Source organism: Taudactylus pleione, unplaced genomic scaffold, assembly GCF_031769625.1.
Source record: "Taudactylus pleione unplaced genomic scaffold, aTauple2 ptg000397bl, whole genome shotgun sequence".
Lineage (NCBI taxonomy): Eukaryota > Metazoa > Chordata > Amphibia > Anura > Myobatrachidae > Taudactylus > Taudactylus pleione.
In genome coordinates this window covers 6,309,088-6,330,169 of record NW_028284799.1, presented here as the reverse complement: position 1 = coordinate 6,330,169, position 21,082 = coordinate 6,309,088, and the positions used below count along the sequence as shown (strand labels likewise).

At 42.4% G+C, this 21,082-nt stretch overlaps 1 protein-coding gene across 1 annotated transcript in view; it reads left to right on the top strand.

Annotated features, from left to right (window-relative positions):
* Positions 1–8,072: 8,072 nt before the first annotated feature.
* LOC148506737 (multidrug and toxin extrusion protein 1-like) overlaps positions 8,073–21,082 on the top strand; it is a 113,899-nt gene continuing 100,889 nt past the window's right edge. Inside the window, exon 1 of the mRNA XM_088446336.1 lies at positions 8,073–8,214. Within this exon, the coding sequence (XP_088302462.1) occupies positions 8,073–8,214 (142 nt within the window). The remainder of the gene's footprint in view (positions 8,215–21,082) is intronic.

The window sequence follows — 21,082 nt, the reverse complement described above, 5'->3', positions numbered from 1 at the left end:
ATATAATATTGGTTGTAGAGATGTCAGTTTCTTTGTCACTTTACTACGTCTATTGTGTTGTCACATAGCCCTCGGCTTTAGAAGGTTTTATGTTTTACCAGTTCTACAGAATTGTTTGTTAAATTACCATACTCATTGTTGTCTAATTTAGTCCATTGATTCAGAGGGTATTACACTGTATTCATTATTCGGAGTAGCTAACTTCACATTTGCATATTCTTCTAATGTGAAACTCTTTATCCCAGTGAATTTGTATCACAGTGTTCAGTTATATTGATATTGAACCCAACCTGTGTGACTCATCTGCCTTAGTTTATAATAGGCGGTATCTTAGTTGTCTGATCTCTTGTAATATGTGAATCTTTTGAATCCCTGGAGTAGCTTTTTCACATCTGCGATCTATTGCTGCATTCTAGGTGTGATACCGACCGTTTATTTATTTTTAAGTGCACACTGTGGTGCCTACACATTTTTTTCCATATAGTGGCCTTTGTGTTTTTTTTTATTTATTAAGTTTCTTATATAGTGCAGCATATTCGGTTGCACTTTACAATTGGAACAACATTAATAGATCAAAACTGGGTAATAACAGATAAACATAGAGTTGTCATAGGTCATCCTCGCACAGATCCCAGAACTCTAACATGTCCAAAATGGGTAAAGTGAGACCAAATACATTTTGCGTTAATTCTCCATCTCCTCCCTCATGTTGAACCCTCTGAGGAGCACTCGCTGCTCACTGAGTGCACCCTCTTCCCCTGATGTTTCAACTAGACAACCCTAAGCGGTTGAAACAGCTCAAGAAGTTTTTCGAAAATTCTCATGCCAATGATTGACAAAAACTAGAGGCATTACAAGCTGTATCTGATGCTCCACTAACTAAAATTGATACTAATACATTCCGGATCACCTCCCTGGAGCAGAAAACTAGTAATTCCGAGGATCATACTGATTCCCTACAAATCTTAGTTGATAACTTGGCCACCTCCATTCAGACTCTCCAGGCCAAAGTTGATGACCTGGAAAATCGCCACAGGTGTTACAACCTCCGCTTTATTGGCATTCCTGAGACTGTTTAAGGGACCCCAGATTATTGAATTTCTTAAAACTACCCTTCCTAGAGGGTTGCAAATTTTGGAGTCCTCCCCTTTGCCACATATTGAACAATCCCATCTCCTCGGCCCAGATATAATTCTGCTGATTATTGCATGAAAAAGACTATTCTTGGTGTCTATCGTAAGGTTACACAAGTGGAGGTTGAGGGTCTCGAATTCTAATCTTTTAGAATTTTTGGGCCTCTGTGTCCCAAAAAAGAAAGGAATCTGCTGATGTGTGTAAATTGCGCCACAACAATAACAAACACTATTAACTTATGTATCCCGCTAAGCTACGAGTCCAAGATAATGGCCAAACTTTTTATCTCTCTGACCCCAATTTGGGGAACAAATTATACTTTGGTTAACATCTATGCACCTAATGTTTCCATTTCTGAATTTCTGCATGCCATCACACAAACCTTGGCACAGCGACATAATGGCCACCTGATCATTGAAAGTGACTTGAACTCGGTTGACAGCCCATGCTTAGATAATCAACCCGCCCGCAGTATTATGCATTGCCCTTGTGTAGGCAGATGCAGTTTCTTAAAACCACCCTCCAACTCACCGATATCTGGCATCTTGTCAATCCTTCTGACCATTCCTTGGCTTTTTTTTACTCTGCTTTACACGGCCCCTGGTCACGCATTTACTCTTTCCTCACACATGTACCAGACTGATATACATAACATTCTCATCTCTGATTATGCTCCCGTCTCCCTCACCCTCACTAGGCCCGCTCTTATATGGAGGTTATGCTCATCTTACCTCTATATTTCAGATGACTTCTATGATTTTCTCATTCACAGCTGGATGTATTCTGATGATAATACTGAATTTTGGGACTGGCCAACTACTTTTTGTGGTGCCTCTAAGGCAACTATGCGAGGTCACATCATTGACTGACTACGTCTGCAAGCAAAAGAAGAAACTTTTCTCAGTATCCTGACCTACACAATTCTTTAACCATTACCTTGAATGCTTACTTAGAATCCTCCTCCCCCGATAAGGAATAATAATAATAATAATAATTTTTTATTTATATAGTGCTTATCTCCCATAGGACTCAAATGAATCTGCATACATCCAGGCCAGACAGTTGCTGGATAATTTTTTACTGGCACAGGTGAAGCATGACTTAACTTTTTCAGATACTTTCGTTGGGGCAATAAAACGGGCTGTTTACTAGACACTATGTCTAAGTTGAGGGCACCGAGAAGACTAGTCACAGCTATAAAAGACCCCCACTCCACCTCTGTCGATAACTTAACTATCCCTGTCTTTCACCACTTTGAAGCTTACTTTTCCAGTTTATATGGTGCCCATCCTTTTGACCCAAATCTCCATGACCTCCATTGTCTCACCCACACTGTGAAACCCTTCAGCAGGAAATTACATTAGAGGAGCTAACATCTGTAATCTCTCGTTAATAAATACATAAATTTCCGGACCCTGATGGACTCTGGAATATTATAAGATGTCACAAGGACATATAGCTCCCGCTTTATTAGAACTATTTAATGACATTATTCGTATTAATACTGCCTTTTCACACTTTAATGACCCCTACACAGTAATGATACCTAAACCGCATCGTGACCCCTAGTTGATTGACTCTTATAGACCCTTAACATTACTTAATACTGATATTAAAATACTAGCTAAAATTAAGGCTTCAACTACTGTTATCCCATTTTCTCACGGACTATCCGCTCTCACCTTCCACAGTTTTCCTGCAGCCTGACCTCATGGGGCTCAAAGCAGCCTCAACTGCCCACACTTTCACTGGCCTCACCGACTCTCAGATTGTGATTGGCAATCTTAATTGGATCGTCCACAGTCTGAGCTCCCTGTAGCCGTGTCTCCCCCAAGTCACACTCTCTCCAATGCAGAGCCACAGGATCGCCTTCCCCCAGCTGCTGGCTTGTCTTCTTGCCAGACTGTGAAGTAATTTTGTGTAGATAGATTTTTTTTTTTTTTTTTTACAAAACTGGGCAAAAGTAAGGATGTGAGCGACTTTGACAAGGGCCAAATTGTGATTGCTAGACAAATGGGTCAAGACATTTCCAAAGTAGCAGGTTTTGTGGGGTCTTCCTGGTATGCAGTGGTGATCACCTATCAAATGTGGTCCAAGGAACGGCAGCCGGTGAACCTGTGACAAGGTCATGGGTGCCCAAGACTCATTGATGTACGTGGGGAGCAAAGACTAGCCCATCTGGTCCAATCCCACAGAAGGGCTACAGTAGCACAAACTGCTGTAAAAGTTAATGCTGGCTATGTTAGAAAGGTGTCAGAACACACCGTGCATCACAGCTTGCTGTTTATGGGTCTGCATAGCTGCAGACTAGTCAGAGTGCCTATGCTGACCCCAGTCCACCAGTGAAAGCGCCTACAATTAGCACATGAGCATCAAAACTGGACCATGAAGCATTAGAAGGTGGTTGGGACATTTTCTGTAAAATCATATGGATAGGATTCACTATGGGAAGAAAGCAAGCCATTGGAGGTAGTGTGATGCTCTGGGCAATGATAATATGCATCTGTGCGATGTGCTGGAAAAACAAGCCCGAGCTATGGAGACCGCAACTTACTGGACTTAAAGGATCTGCTGCTAACTTCTTGGCGCCAGATACCACAGGACACCTTCAGAGGTCTTGTGGAATTCTTAACGTGTCAGAGCTGATTTGGTGCCATGAAGGGGACCTACACAACATTAGGCAGGTGGATTTAATGTTATGGCTGATTGGTGTGTGTATATGTATGTATGTGTGTATATTCTGATAGTACAGTTTTGTTTTTTTTGAGATATGAAGTGCATTCCTGTGCAGTTTCCATGTACTTTCATCTGGAAAGCTTCAATCCCTAACCAAAATGGCTGCCGTTTGGTATTTTGGTGTCTCTAGTTTGAGAAATAGACTCCTCACAAGTCCTCAACTGGCAGCTTCATTAAATGGTACCCGCAAAACGACAGTGTCAACGTCTACAGTGAGGAGGCGACTCCCGAATGCTGGCCTTCTAGACAGAGGGGCAAAGAAAAAGCCATATCTGAGACTGGCCATTATTAAAAGGAAAATATTAATATGGGCAAAAGAATACAGACATTGGACAGAGGAAGATTGGAAAAAAGTGTTATGGACAGACGAATCGAAGTTTGAGGTGTTTGCATCACACAGAAGAACATTTGTGAGACGCAGAACAAGTGAAAAGATTCTGGAAGGAGTGCCTGACGCCATCTGTCAAGCATGGTGGAGGTAATGTTATGGTCTGGGGCTGCTTTAGTGCTGGTAAAGTGGGAGATTTGTACAAGGTAAAATGGATTTTAAATAAGGAAGGCTATCACTCCATTTTGCAACGCCATGCCATACCCTGTGGACAGCGCTTGATTGGAGCCAATTTCCTCCTCCAACAGGACAATGACCCAAAGCACACCTCCAAATTCTGCAAGAACTATTTAGGGAAGAAGCAGGCAGCTGGTATTCTGTCTGTAAAGGAGTGGCCAGCACATTCACCAGATCTCAACCCCATTGAGCTGTTGTGGGAGCAGCTTGACCGTATGGTATGCAAGAAGTGCCCATCAAGCCAGTCCAACTTGTGGGAGGTGCTTCAGGAAGCGTGGGTTAAAATTTCTTCAGATTACCTCAACAAATTAATAGCTAGAATGCCAAAGGTCTGCAATTCTGTAATTGCTGCAAAAGGAGCATTCTTTGACGAAAGCAAAGTTTGAAGGACAAACTTATTATTTCAAATAAAAATCATTATTTTTAACCTTGCCAATGTCTTGAGTATGGACCTCATTCAGAGCTCGCTCTGAATCAGGGCGGCCGCTTTTTTTTTTTTTCTTTTTTAACCAGGCCTCCTGGCCGCTCGCTAAGCTGTGGGTGACCACCCATTTTGCAAGTGACCAGGTGATGGTCGCGATTATCGTGACCATCGGGCTTGCGACGAGATCTTTGTGGTAGGATCTCGTCTGCCGCAAGCCCCAGTGAGCTTCCTGCTCAAATAGAGCAGGAAGCTCACTACTGACATCACGAGTGATGTCAGTAGGGCCACCCACAAACGGCAGGCGTTCCTTCAGGAACGCCTCCGTTTGTCCAGCCACCTCCCCTCCCTGCCTACAAAACTGGGCGAGCTGTTGATCAACATTGACAGCCGCCCTGTTTATAGCGAGCCCTGGAGCGAGTGAATTTCTCACTCGCTACGGGGCTTGCACGTGGCGCATGCGCAGTCCCCCACCATAGACCCGCTTGCGAGCGGGTCTGAATGAGGTCCAATATGTTCTATTCATTTTGCAACTCATTTGATAAGTAAGTCAGTTTTCATGTAAAACACAAAATTGTCTGGGTGACCCCAAACTTTTGAACGGCAGTGTACCTGCATGTTCTGCATACCATTACCACTTGTATATGCACCACTCCCCACATATATATTTCTACTCCATCATCCAGATACTTAGTGTATATAACTGTGAGTATGGCTGTACTGTCAGATTGCTACACAATAAAACAAAGGGCTGGTTAAGGCTTTGACTGTCTTGTGCATCTGGTGATTACCCTGGTGTGTGCTATTACCCTTATAACCACCAAATAGTACACAGACATTTCAAGAGATTATGGGGCTAGGCACACAAACACCAGGCACACAGGCCTCAAGTATCCAAGATGCCCAGAAGCACACAGACACCATTAAACATGTGCAAGCACATAATAAAAGGCACAGAGTGTCAGTGTAGTGTTTTAACTAAATCAGTGAATGTGCACAACATGGAAATGTGCAATAGAGATGCAATTAAAATGTGAAGGATTCTAGAAAATTACGGTTGATCTTGGTGACAGGCCAAACCCAGACAATGTAGAGAGTTATGGTACAATTCTTAAGTGTCGAGCAATACGTGTATTCTTTCATGGATGGGAATGTGTCAGCACTGCAGGCAGCATATGAAGATGGGGATCTGATGAGAAGAATTAATCTGAGGCATGTATTATATAATACCAAGTTATGTGAATGCACAAGTATGATTGACTACATCAACAAGCTGATTTATATATCCCAGCATTTAACATCTGTAGGGGTCAAAAGTAGATGATGAGATTGCTCTTGCAATGCTACAGAACTTAACGCCTGACTTTGACCTTTTGGTAATGTCCTTAGAAGCAAACACAGGCAAACTAACTACAGAAATGGACAGGGCAAAATTTCTACAGTTCTAAGAATTTGTGCCAGTTGAGTTGAGAATATCGCATTACACACACAGTGGGAAGCCCAGGAAATTCAAGACAAGTGTTATATATGTCACAAAATAGACTTGGGTACTACTAGGAATTTCAGCTGCAATGAGGAGTGATTCACTACATTAACCACGTGTGAACCTATAACAAGCAAAGGAATAGGAAATGCAGTACTTACGGCTAGAAAAGTTGGGACAGTCACTACCCACTTGAAACTAGGGACTAAAACCAAAGTCACAGAAATCCAAGATGTTCTTTATGTACCAGATATTGTAACAAATTTCATAGCAATAACTTTCCTAGAGCAGAGAGTTCACAAAGTTAATTTTGCATAAGAAAGGTATATTGTACTGCACAAAAAAAGGGACTGTGATGGCAAAAGGAACCCGGTGCAGTCAATTGTATGTCTTTGATAAACAGCAGTGTTATGTGATGATGATGACAGACTCAGTCTGTGGAGCTCTGGCACAGAAGACTTAGGGCACCTTGAATATGATAGTGTCCAGAAACCACTGAGTGGGATGGTTACAGAAATGTTGATGACTGCCATAAAGAGGTTCTGAAAGCTGTATAACAGGAAAACAGTCATTGTCCATTTCAAAGATCAGCACGTGGATCTGAGACACCCCTGGAACTGGTGCATACAGATGTGTGTGGTCTGGTGTAAGTTACGTCGATAAGTGGATACAGATAGTTTATTACATTTTTCGGTTATTTCACCAGAATGACACGTTTATTTCATCAAAGAAAAGGGAAGGGATGAAGATTGCAGACTACAAGAAATTATTTAAAAAATCTAACTCGTCACAGACTGAAAGTTTTGTGGTCTGACAATGGAGGTGAATATATAAACAAGATGTAGAAATCTTTTTAAAGAAGCATAGAATTGAGCATCAATTGACCATCACGTACACGCCAGAACAAAATGCTGTAAGTGAACAGGCAAATTGTACATTAGTGGAGAGAGCCAGGTGTATGCTGAAAGATGCAGGACTAAACAAACATTTTTGGGCAGAAGTAGTGTCAGCGGTATGCAGTCGGGAAACCGGCTGCCTTAATACCGACAGCCGGCTTCCTGGCTGCTTTATTCCTGCGTGGGATAAATGGCCGGCATTTATATCTAGACACCTGTCATTTACCCGACGGCGCCCGGCATCGAAGGGATGCCGGGTGCCGCGAACTGACAGCCGCGGGGGGAGGGTTAGGTTTAGGGCACCCGGGGAGGACTTAGGTTTAGGCACCCCCCCCCCCGGGAGGGTTAGGATTAGGCTAGGAGAAGGGGGGGTTAGGGTTAGGCACCCCCAAGGAGGGTTGGGTTAGGTTAGTTTATTTATACTTACCTTAGGGACGATCAGGATTTCCAGCGGTGTCAGACTTCCGCTGCCGGGCTCTGCTGATCTGTCGGGCTGCCGGGAATCGAACTGCCGGCCATGCGGCAGCCGGGATTCCATAACGATTCCGTGTCAGCAGTAGTTTATTTGAAAAATTGTGCTCCCACATTTGCCTTGAAAGATGTAACATAAATAGAAGCGTGTTCAGGTAGAAAACCAAGTGTCATGCATCTCAGAGTCTTGGGAAGTACCTCCTATGTCCATGAAGTGTCTCATGCTTTGTTATTGCCATGAAAGTGAAGGGTACAGACTCTGGAATCCAAGTACTAGATAGATTGTCAAGTCAAGAGATGTAACATTCAAAAAAACAGTACAAGTTGAACAAGTATGTGTCACTGGATATGCCAGCAGCTGGTGACATGTCTGAACCAGAAACTGCCAGCATGGACATCCAACCACAGAAAAGAACTTCTGCAAGGTCAAGTATTGAAAAACCACAATGGAGATACCATGAGGAATTTGCAATGATGATATCCAAGAACCAGAGTCAAGAAATGACTGGTGTGATTGGAAACCTAAAATAATGAGACTTTGAGTATGTATGGAAGATACCGTCAACATTGATAGTGATGACAGTCGTGAGTTTTACTGTCGATACAATTTACACAGTCAGCGAGATGAGTCTGACTGATATCCTTTCCAAGAAATGTGGACTAGAATTGTCTAAAATTTTGATATAGTCCTTTTTTTCCAAACTCTTTAATGTTTTACAGGTTGCTACAGTAAAGCTGAAAGTGAACAATGGGCCTGATTCATTAAGGATCACAATTGCAACCGCGTACGCAGATTGGCCGATGGTGCGTATTGCGCATGCACCGCCGTGCGCAGGATAGCATTGCGATTGCACTGTGATCACACACACAGAAAGCCATCGCAGAGTAAGTGACAGGACGTCACCGTTTGGGGGTGGTTACGGGGGAGTGGTCAGGGAAAAGCAGGCGTGCCAGTCCGTTTGAACGCTGTTACATGGGTGTGCATAAATTAGCCACTGCGACGGCATATGCAGCTTGAGTACTCACTGCGCGCGACAAGCTTAGCAATTTCTGAGACAGGTTAGACCTGCTGTAATTCTGCGTGACAGGCCGATGTGTACGCAGGATTGCGAGGTTTTACGGATGTGAGAAAGCGGTATTTGGCGTCTCTATGCAGGCTGAGCAGTTGCAAACATTAGCATATTTTCTAAGCCGGACTGTGTGTGTAATCACAGCTGCGATCGCAATAGCAATCCGTAATGAATCAGGCCCAATGTTTGTGTAACATGGAGAAGCTTGTAGCGAAGAGGATGCTGAGATATGGAGTGTGCTCCTGCGCAGTCTCCAAGTACTTCCGTCTGGGAAGCTTCATTCCCTAACCAAGATGGCCACCGTTTGGCCTTTTGTGCATGCCCAGCGCCATCTTGTTACTTTGAATGAGTGCCACAGTGGGACGTGGATGTGTTCCACTTAGCTCCTGTGAACCCCTGCGTTATTCTGAGAAATACCTACGTTTACATATTACACACATAGCACCGACAGTTGCTAATATCAGCGGTGCTATTTAAATGTTTGCATTAACATTGCAATCGCATCCTAACATAAGGATGCCCACTTCCCCTTACTCACATTCGTATACTAAGGGAACATCAGACCCATATGCACACTTGTGCAAGCCCTGACCTTACTCAGAAATTGCTAACAACTACGCACGCTATCAGTGCTATGGCTGCTTATAGCCACGCAGTGGATAATTTATGCACACACCTGCAACGGCGTTGAAACGCACTTGCACACATGCGTTCGCCCGACCAGCCCCCCGTCACCACCCACAAATGGCATTTCCTGTCAATCACTGTGCTCTGGGTCTGCATAGCCTCAGCAATCGCAGTTCCCATCACAATTGCTACTTCGTGCACTACGATGTATATGCATGCGCAGAGTATAAACATCGACTGATTGCGTGCTTATTAGCATCTGTGTTCCTTGCTGAATCAGGCCCTAAGTGTATATAACTGCAAGTACAGCTGTACTATAAGGATTGCTACACAGTAAACCAAAGCACTGGTTAAGGATTGGGCTGTCCTGTGGCATCTTGTGTTTCCGCTGTTGTGTGCTATTACTCTGCTTATTACCACCAAATAGTACATACAAATATGTCCTCAATTTTATTTTATTTTTTTTTCAAATTATGATAATAGCTGTTTAACCTGGATTCAGTGTCATTTTATTACCAAATTTGTATATTTCTTAAAATATACTGAATCAGGTTTAAATAGCTATTATTTTCATAATTTGATGAATTAAAAATCAACAATTTTGAAAAAAATATTAGCCAGTTAAGTGGCTGTTTTCTAAATTATCTGCTGATCCATGTGTAGTACTACTGCATTGCTCCTAAATACCTGTAGGCACATACAAATGCATCTAAACCCCTTCCTTTTAAAAGCAGCCAAAAGACTGATTTCAAGTTATTGGAAGAACAGTAGTAGCCCAATCATACAGGTAGGTGAGGTAGAGGTCTAATATTAGGATAGTTAACTCAGAGTAGTTACCATATCCTTTTAGAAATATGTATGTAAATTTGGCTTAATTTCAAAGGCTGCCTGAATCAGTGGCGTAACTAGGTCAGGGTCAGCGGGGTACGTGCCCTGGGTGCCATACGACAGGCGGCGCGGGTGGGCGCCGCCGGGCACGTTACGGCCCGCCCTAGTTAGGTAGTGTAGCGCCGACCGCAGTGTGTGTGGCCAGTGCTACACATTTACACAGGACCGGCGCTAGACTTCCCTGCGCCGGTCCTGTGCTGCACAGCCGAGCCCCTTCCCTCCCCCTGAGCGCTTACCCAATAGCGACAGGAGGAGAATGGGAGGTGGGCTAAGGCTTTGCTAACACACACATTGCCGCCAGTGCGGCAGTGATGTGTGTGTTAACCAGCAGCCAATGAGAGTCAGACAGACTCTCATTGGCTGCTGCTGTACACACATCACCGCCGAGCGGCAGCAATGTGTGTCTGAATCAGCAGCCAATGAGAGTCAGACAGATTCTCATTGACTGTTGCAGCGCCCACTGCAAGAGCCGAGCTGGAGCTCACTCATGAGCTCCGCCGTCTGGCTCATGCAGTGGGTAATGGGAGAGACGTCATGACGTCTCTCCCATAATGCTGAGCGCACCAGCCCGGGAGTACTGACGTGCGGCGGGAGCGGTGTCCGGAGCCGGAACGTGGATTCAGCGAAGTGTATTATTTTATTTTTTTTAACGCGTCTGCACTACGGGGGGCACGATGGGGAAGGGGTTGGCTACTACGGGCGGTATGATTACTGGGGGTGTGGCAGTACTGGTGTCTACTACTGGGGGGGGATACTACCCGGGGCACTTCATCGGGAGTGGGAACCTCTACTGGGGACTACTACTGGGTGGGGAAACTACTACTGGGGGCACTATATAAGGGGCTTACTACTAGGGGCACTGCACTGGGGGGACCACTACAGGGGGCACTGTATAAGGGGCATTGGATAGGGGGGACCACTACTGGGGGCATGCATAAGGGGGACCACTACATAGGGCACTGCATTGGGGGAGCACTACTGGGGGCACTGAATAAGGGGAACTAATGGGGGCCTGTATAAGGGGCACTACTATGGGCCTGCATAAGAGGGACCACAACTGGGGACATTGCATACTGGGGGTACTGTATAAGGGGCACTACTGGGGTTAAGGTGCATATGGATAGGAATGTTCCGAGTGACGATAAAGGGGGGTGTCACCCATTTTTCACCACGCGTGCACAAGGGGGGGGGGGCTCCTTTTTCAAATTTGCCCTGGGCTCCAAATATCCTAGTTACGCCACTGGCCTGAATGTAAGGCTAAAAATACTTTATTTCTGGTGTACCATTGTGTGCCAATAAATGTCTTTCTCTGCCTCCAACTGATTGCCTTCTCTTTACAGTCACCATATACTACATTAGGTGTTGATTGAAGTGGAGGAGAGCTCTCTTACCTTTTGTAAGATTTTGTTTTACACGTCAAAAATGTATTTATAAGTTTCAACATCCATCCCAGGCATAAGACAGTCCTTTTAAATTGCCTTCTAGTCAATCATGATCTTTCTAATGCAACCACTTTCCCGCGTGAAGCATCTCCTACATTCATGTTTGAATTTCTAGATTTCTTTATAGATCTTCTATCTAACCGAATTGTTTCTGGTGAATATTTAGGTCTAGAGATAAAAACTTCAGGATTGCATGACAAAGATTATTACTGTAAAAAGTATTGTATAATTATGAAAATGAGTAGCATTGTGCTAATTTAGTTGAACTGTTAAGCTAAAAATTAAAAGGAGCACCAGAATTAGGCTTTTCACTGTCTTTGCTGTGACCAGAATGTGGTCTATGATCAGATGGGATCTCTTCTGGATATGATTGAAAAAGAGCAATTTCTGGGGATAAAGCCAGTCCAGACCAATCAGATGAGTGATCATTGACAATTTTTTTTGGCAGAGGTGTTGAATAACTAGACCACTTCAAAATATGTGAAATAATTAACTTACTTGGCCACTCCAACAATATTTAGAGATGGATGACCAAATCGTGTGCTGCCTATGTGGGCTTAAATATAACCTTTGCATTAATTTTATGAACCTCTGTGGTTGATACATTTCAACACTTGCAAACCATACCACATCTGTTCTTAGAATGGTCTACTTCCCATTTGAGTGGTATGGGTAGCTTACTCCTCCTTTATTCTGCAATCAGTAAGGAATACCACAGTGGAAATCCCCCTATCATGATTTTGGGAAGAGAGTCTTGCCAAGCTATGGAGTAGGAACTGTGTTGTAGTCCTGAAACCAATGTCGAAATGCAAGATATTTGTAGAAATCTCTGTGAGGATTTTAGTAAAACACCTAAAGCTGAGAGATAGAAAATAGAATACCATCGTCCATAATCTTCTTGAAAGATGCCAGTTAACTGAAAATTTGGGATAAGGCTTGCTTTGCTGAGTAGAGTTATATTAAGGTTTTGCAACAAGGTTCCATCGAAATAGGTAACAAATTTGTCCCAAGCTTTCAATGCAGCAAGGGTGACTAGGAAAGAGTCTAGTATTTTGAGAAAGCCAAAATAAATCTATAATAGGAAAAAAACTAGCAAGTTTGAGTTTAATGGGCAAAACTAAGATAGCTAATGCCTATCCTGATTAAACATGTTTTTTTTTTTAGTAAATCTCTTGGGAAAGCCAAACCACACTCTGTCACGATCCCAGCCAGATATTAATTTCTCTTACCTGTAGCTTCCGGCATACTCAGTGGCTTTCATGTGCAGCATTCCCTCCAGAACTAACTGCTTGGTGCAGGCATGACAGTCTGCGTCTGGTAACTGTCCAATTCTCCAACATGAGACCAGTCTGCTGTCACCTGATGTCTGTAGCCAATCCCTGTTCTCCCGGGGTGTTTAAGGATTCTCTGAGCACTTGCCAGTGAAATGTTACCCTCAGCCTAGCTGTGTGATTTAATCTGAGTTTCTGCGGTTATGCAATTGATCTTCAGTGCAGGTTATCATCTTGCTGCACCACTGGCTCCAGTATCTGGTTCCAGCTCAGTGATCCAGCACAATCATTCGATATCCTGCCTCAACGGTTCTGGTCTGATATCCTGCACCATTGCTTCCGATCCAATATCATGCACCATCATTCTGGTCCAATATCCTGCATCATCACTTCCAAACCAATATCCTGCACTATTAGTTCCAATCCCATGTCATACAGTTTCTTCCCGGAGATTCAGTCGTCAGCTGCCAGTACAGGGAAACCAAAGCAGAGGACCGTGACCTGCATGTCGGACACAGCTAAGCCCAAACTCGCATGCGGGGGTAACTGGTGAAAACCACTGGGGTGTTACACTCCACACCTCTATTCTGGTTCTCGCTCAATTCCCCAGTACTGTTCAGCTTCCTTCAGCCTTATACTACATCTCATGAGTCGTAACTATATAAGACCGTCCAATTTTCAGACTTGTGCTCCAGAACTCATTCCAACCAGCGACTCCAGTCCGGCTTCGCAAACAAATAAACACAAGCGTGATACCCTCGAAATGACAAAATTGGAGTCCTCAGATATCAGCGCCCAAATAGACGATCGATATGTCAATAAATGTCAATAGTGTCTGTAAACGGACCTGGTCCCCTTTCTTTTTCCTTATAATTTTCCTCTTGATGTCTCAGAAGTACATGCGGACAAAAGGAGAGAAAAAAAGGAGAGATACTTGGTTGGTCCTTTTTGTCAACGTTATATAGTCGGTGTACTGAAACTCAACATACACCATTAATGCGTACCCTAACTCACTTTAGTAAGTGGGTAGGCAATCTTTGAAAGGTATCTTTTAATTTTCTATAATACTGTCTTTCCCAACAAAAATCCAAACGATGAAATAAATGGTCAAGCGTACCATACTCACATCAGTTGCAAGCTGTTCTTTTGTATAACGGTTTCTTTTCCATAGGCACAGGAAAGTATCCGAGGTGGGAATGATTTAATATGAATTTATTTAATACAAAAGCTAAATCAGCTTTACATCAAATGTTAAAATATAATAAAAATAAAATTCCATAAAATACAGAATCTTCCAACGCATTTCTACCCGCAGGTTTTTATCAAGGCATCATGAACAACCACCTCAGATCCACCTTAAATACCCTCCCCTCCATCACCTAATGAGGAGGCGGGGTCTGCACTCATAATGGTAAACCTCATATTATACACCAGATATGGCCGCTTAACCCACCTTATACATTCAGCGCAATCCACACCAATCCACCTCAATTAATGGAAGGTATCGATAAATATGCAGAAACCTAATTTCACATTTAAAACAAAATGCATTCCACCCTTTGGAACGCACCCACTTCCGCCGCCGGGTTACAGCTACCCAGATGTCTCAACTTCGGCCAGTCACGTAGCGCTCCTTAGCTAGGAGCGCGTCCACCTACCGGAAGGGATCTCTTTTTCAGACCCACAGGACTCAAAGAAAGGGCCTCTTTAGACATCATCACTTCCACGTTACACTAGCCGGAACGCTAACCGGAAGTTTGGTCTATGGATAACCCACACAGGTGGACTGGACGAATTATGCTACTTCCTCGTTCCACCTATGGAACGCAGAACGGAAGTGAAGTGAATATAACAAAGAATATTATTTAAGTGAGAAACCATTTCATTTCAAAATCATAGTTGAGCCCCTTGTGTCCAAGGGTGCCCAACTCAAAAATCGCCCTCATTTCAGCCCTAGCCAATCTAGCCTCTTTATCATTCCTCCTCCATATATGGGGAACTTGGAGGATACCACAAAAGAGGACTAGATGGGCAGGATTACGATCGTGCACACTATCAAAATGTGCAGAGAGGCTATGGGTTGTTAACCCTTTCCTTATATTGCGTACATGTTCTGCTAAACGTTCCTTCAATTTACGTGTGGTTCTACCCATATATTGTTTATTGCAGGAACACTGCAGTAGGTAGACCACATTCTTACTGTTACAAGTAATGAATTTATCGATTTTCTTTTTTGACTGATTTGCACACGACGTATATTCAGTAGTTTTCATATGTTGAGATCCGCAATTCTTACACATAGAGCAATCTCCACATTTGTAGAAACCCTTAGAAGTGATCTGACTTCTGGTAAGTCTATGGTAAAACACTTTTAACAATTTTCTGTTTGATGTTATCCGCTTTTTGATAAACAAATTGCGGTCTATCTTTAATATACTCTCTAATTTCTGTATCTTTTCCCAGAATATACCAGTTTTTACTTATAATTCTTTCAAGTTCTTTATATTGCCCACTATATTTAGTAATAAATGGGATACTTTCATCCTTCGTTTGTGCTCTTGATGTGTTAGAGTTTAATAGAACGGATCTATTGATATTCTCATATTTCTTAAAGGAGTTCTCCACCTGGTCTCTCATATATCCCTTTTTCAGGAACTTATCTCTCATAACTGCCCCCTGAGTGACAAAATCTTCTTGTTTAGAACAGTTTCTCCGTACTCGATGAAATTGACTGTTAGGTATTGCCCGTAGCCAATTAACATGATGGTTGCTAGTAAAATTTATAAACTAATTACTATCAGTCGGTTTGGAAAACACCTTCGTGTGGATATTATTATCTTCAATAAATATAGATAAATCCAGGAAATTAACTATCTCTCTGCTCTTATTGAATGTCAATCTTTCATTTCTCTCATTTGTATTAAGATACTCTCAGAATTTATCCATGGTGTCACCATCACCTTTCCATACAAATAATACATCGTCTATATATTTCATCCAGGACACCAGGCTTGCCCCATATTCATGGCCCCCCTGGACAGATGTAATTTCCCAGTGGGCCATGAACAAGTTGGCATAGCTTGGGGCGAACCTGGTGCCCATGGTAGTCCCTTTGGTTTGTAGATAAAAGGATTCTTGAAACCAAAAAAAGTTGTTTCTCAAAATAAATTCAATACCTTCCAGAATGAAATTCCTCTGCTCAGAATCTATACCTTCTTGTTCCAGAAAATATCTAGTAGCCTCCAAACCATGAGCATGCTCTATAATGGTATAGAGGGAAGTGACATCAGCTGTCACCAGGAACATATCGGAACTCCATTGTATCTTTTCTAATTCAGTGATAACCTGCAAAGTATCCTTCACATAAGACTTCGTTTTTACTACAATGGGTTGTAGCTTATAGTCTATCAGTTGCGAAAGATTAGAAGAGATGGAGTCTGTCCCTCCCACAATAGGTCTACCAGGAGGATGGTCCTGGTTTTTGTGCATCTTTGGTAATGTATATATCACTGGATTTGAAGGATTGGTTATTTTAATAAATTTACATTCTTTATCAGTCAATATTTCTTTTTCCTCATATTTGGATAATAAAATATCTAATGCCTTACTGATATTTATTGAGGGATTTCCTCTTAATTTCTTATAGGTATCTGTATCAGACAATTGTCTCTCAATCTCTTGATTATACTCACTGACATTCTGCAACACCACTCCCTCCTTTATCTGCTGGCTTAATTACGATTTTTTCGTTAGTTTTCAAACTCTCTAAAGCCTCACATTCTATTTTGCTCAAGTTCCCTTTTATGGGTTTAAAGTTGGTGGTTTCAATCTCCTCTTTTACCATTTTCTCGAATGTCTCTATATAACATCCTTTTTTAAAAGACGGGAAAAAAACAGATTTAGGCTTAAACATTGAGTCATTATTACCAACTTCACTTTTATCTTTATCTTTGAAAAAAAATTTCAAAGTTTTTTCTTCTCTCCTTTTGTCCGCATGTACTTTTTTCTCTCCTTTTGTCTGCATGTACTTTTTTCTCTCCTTTTTTCTCTCCTTTTGTCCGCATGTACTTCTGAGACATCAAGAGGAAAATTATAAGGAAAAAGAAGGGGACCAGGTCCGTTTACAGACACTATTGACATTTATTGACATATCGATCGTCTATTTGGGTGCTGATATCTGAGGACTCCAATTTTCTCATTTTGTTGTATGTATTCAGTGGTGGGTGAACACTAGGAGTCTTTGTCCTTGATTTTGGCAGCCATTAGGTTGCGCTTAGAAGCTGGTAATTTTTTTGTTTTGTGTGATACCCTCGAGTTTAGGTAGCGACATAGTCTGTCTGGACATTCTAGGTTTTTTCTTTTTACATATGTAAGCATTTATGGACTTTTAAAACTTAAGGAAGAAAAGCGGCCTCATTGGACATACAATCCTTGTTTGTTAAAGTGACTACTTAAGTCAAGAAAGGCTGATAATTACAAGTCAAAAGGGTATGTATACGAACCTTTGGCTTTCACCTCAAAATTTTAATTGGCACTAATAATAAGTGTGAAACATGCTGGGTTTTGTACTTTTTATTAGTGACACTTTTAAATTTTGAGGTCAAACTAGTCGAGAAGCAAGACACTGCTTTGGAAATACACACTAGAGTGTCTTTGTCATTATCTTGAATCTCAATACCCAAGTAATTCAAAATCTTAAAATGCCAAGTATATTTATGGGACTTGTGCAGGAACATCAGAAGGGGAACGCTTTAGTTTTGACGGTGGTTTTAGTTTGTAGTATAAAACACCTTAATATTCCTCCAGGACAGCATGGAGTATTGTCAAGAGTTCTTGGGATTGGTAATGCATAGCAGTTCATCAACTGCAAAAAAGACATCTTATGGTGCACATCATTAATAATGGAACCCGAATGGTACTACCCTGGTGCTTGCCATTAGTAAAGGGGAACAAAATAGATTAAAAAAACTTAGTGAATATTCTTTTCATTGGTGACAAATAGACTACCAAGATGGATCCAATAAAACATCTGCTGAGCCCAAACCCGCCCAAGATTTCCTTCATATAACCCCAATGTAGCCTATCAAAAGCCTATTTCTTGTCAAGTGAGAGTGTTTCTGCAACTGGTCATTTACATCTAAAGCATTAAAGACTCTGGATATTGTTGAGGCCTGTCTACTAAGTACAACCCTGACTTGGTCTTCTTGTAACAGAATTAGGATCAGCAGTTTAGGTCTATGTGCAACCATCTTTGCATACAGGTTTCTGTCTAAGTTTAGTAATGTAATCAATCCGTGCAGTAATTCTGGGACAAAGATCTTTCTCCGATTTAGTAATAGCAATTATCTGAACCTCCAGGATCATCTTCGTGTCATTAAATATATTTGATAAACTTGGGGTCAGCTTCTTCTGAAATTTGATATAAAAGTTATTAATATAGCCATCAGGTCCAGGGACCTTTACCCTGGGGATCTTCCACCCAATTACTGTTAGGAACTTGAGTGTTGGTTGAATCTAGTTTTGATGGGTATTTTTTAGACAATTATCTTTGTCGGAGAAGGCTGTGGATGTTTGGATTGGTAGCTTGATTATGTAGACTAGTATATTACTCAGAAAAAGTGTGGGCAATATCCAAAGGAACCGTAACTTTGCCAGGGATTTGTAAATTAGGGCTCTGACTTACATTTGTTTCCCTATACGTTTCTGTGTTGAAAATCTGCTAGCTCCAGTCACATAAAATTATAATTTTTTTAACATACTTTATGAATAATTCAGAAAAAGGAACAAATGTAAATGGGATAAAATAGGGAAGATGTGAGGTGGGAAAACCAGGATAAACATAAGACAAAAGGATACAATTCAAGTAGTAAATTGGCCAGCAGCTTTTTTATTTATATTTTGAATAATGTACATTTGAACCTTTCCATGCACAATAATAGTGTCACAGAAGCCCAAGGCCAAATAGAAACTTGTAGTCATTGTACAATACAATAAGAGGACAAACCAGTCTGAATGCAGAAAGACATTTTATCTCTCCCTCCCCTTTAGCCTGTTGACTTCAGATTGTCCAGGTTTGCTTTGCCTTCTATGCAATGGTGTTCTAGAGATGTTTCAATTGTGGAACTTTTCCAGCAAATGTCCTATAGGTAGAACAACTAAACAGTTTGGAATGACAAAATCAATAGATTTTTCTGTTTGGAGAAAACAATTCACACTGGGGACAATATCAACTTGTCAGCATGTCGTGTAGCTGCTGCTCTAATTGGTGCAGTCTGATATCACAGAGATCAAGCTGGTAATCCAAGAAAATGGTTTTGAGTTTAAGATGCTTTTATGGTGTGCAGGACCTCTGGTAAGTTACTGGCATACAAATGTCATTGTTTCTGGAAAACTGTTCATTTTGTAATTTTTACCGTTTGCCTGCCATGCTGGTAGTATGTAAGGTGAAGACTGTGTATACACTATGCATACATAACCAAGATCTCTCTTCCTAGTCGTCTCACCACACTTGGTTTTAACAATGTAACTGAATGAAATGATTATGGTTTAGGAACAATGAGTGTATTTATATTGCTGTATCCATATATACATGTAAAAAGACATCAGCATACTTACACTGTAATGGGCCTGATTCATAGGTGGACACAGACGTGGTCAGGGCTGCATATTTTTTGGTGGTCGCCAGTCTGAGACTTTTTGCAAATGCGGCTATAAAGCCCTTCCCTGGTGTACATCTGTGCAAATGAATGTGCGAGGTATGAGATGCATTTCAGCATCCATAGATGCTGTAATACACCGTGGTGTATCTTTAGATGCCACCATCGGACAGATATTCCACCTGAGTATGGCCTAGTATATCAATGATTGAGCACCTGTGTATGGAAATACTTAAGCAACGTACTAAAAGATGGACCATCTCCTCTGTTTAGTCACTACCCAAGAATGCCCAGCACTTTTCCAAGTTGCGTAACACATGTACTGTACGAGTTTTGGGGGACTTACGTGCAGTAGCAAAAATTTGCACAATTCCGTAAATACAGGCATTGCGTGTGGCTCTGTATAAGGCCCAATGTGTCATCTCCATATTGGTACCAATTAGTATGTTTTGGAAAGCTATGTTTTGTCTTGATGCAATGTTGTTTTATAATAATCCCAGATTGTCTTCTGAAAATCCCAGTCGTATAGTATTCTTTTCATATCACGCCCAATACAACAACAGGTAATCCTGTCATCTGTTTTTAAAGATTCCGCTACCATTAACTACTTTTATATGAAACATATTTTCAGACATGCTGTATTTTTTTATTCTGTGTTGTATTACTATTTCAAACCAGTGGTGTAACTTCATCCCAGGTGCCCGGAGGCAAGATAAATGTTGGTGCCCCCCCCCCAAACTAAAATGTACCACCCCCCAGCACCTATGCCAGCCCCAGCTGCCGCCGCCCCCCTTATGCAGTTCCTTTTATATAATGCCCCCAGTAGTAGTCCGTCTATGTAGTGCTCCCCAGTAATGGTCCCCCTATGCAGTACATCCAGTAGTGAGCCCCCTGTAGTTGCCCCCAGTAGTGAGGCCCCTTGTAGTTGCCCCCAGTAGTGAGGCCCCTGTAGTTGCCCCAGTAGTGAGCACCCTGTAGTTGCCCCCAGTAGTGAGGCCTCTGTAGCTGCCCCAGTAGTGAGGCCCCTGTAGTTACCCTCAATAGTGAGGCCCCTGTAGTTGCCCCAGTAGTGAGCACCCTGTAGTTGCCCCCAGTAGTGAGGTCCCTGTAGTTGCCCCCAGTAGTGAGGTCCCTGTAGTTGCCCCCAGTAGTGAGCCCCTGTAGTTTCCCCCAGTAGTAGGCCCCTGTAGTTGCCCCCAGTAGTGAGCCCCTGTAGTTGCCCCCAGTAGTGATGGCCCCCACCGCGCGCGCGCACAAAAAACCCCCCAAAAACAAACACTTACCTTTATCCCCGCTCCAGTGCTGCTGCTGTCCATCCCCGGCGTCCGCTCCTCGGCACTATGGGAGTAACGTCATTACATCACTCCCATAGTGCGCTGCGGGACCCGGAAGACGGAGCTCACTCCTGAGCTCCGTCCCCGG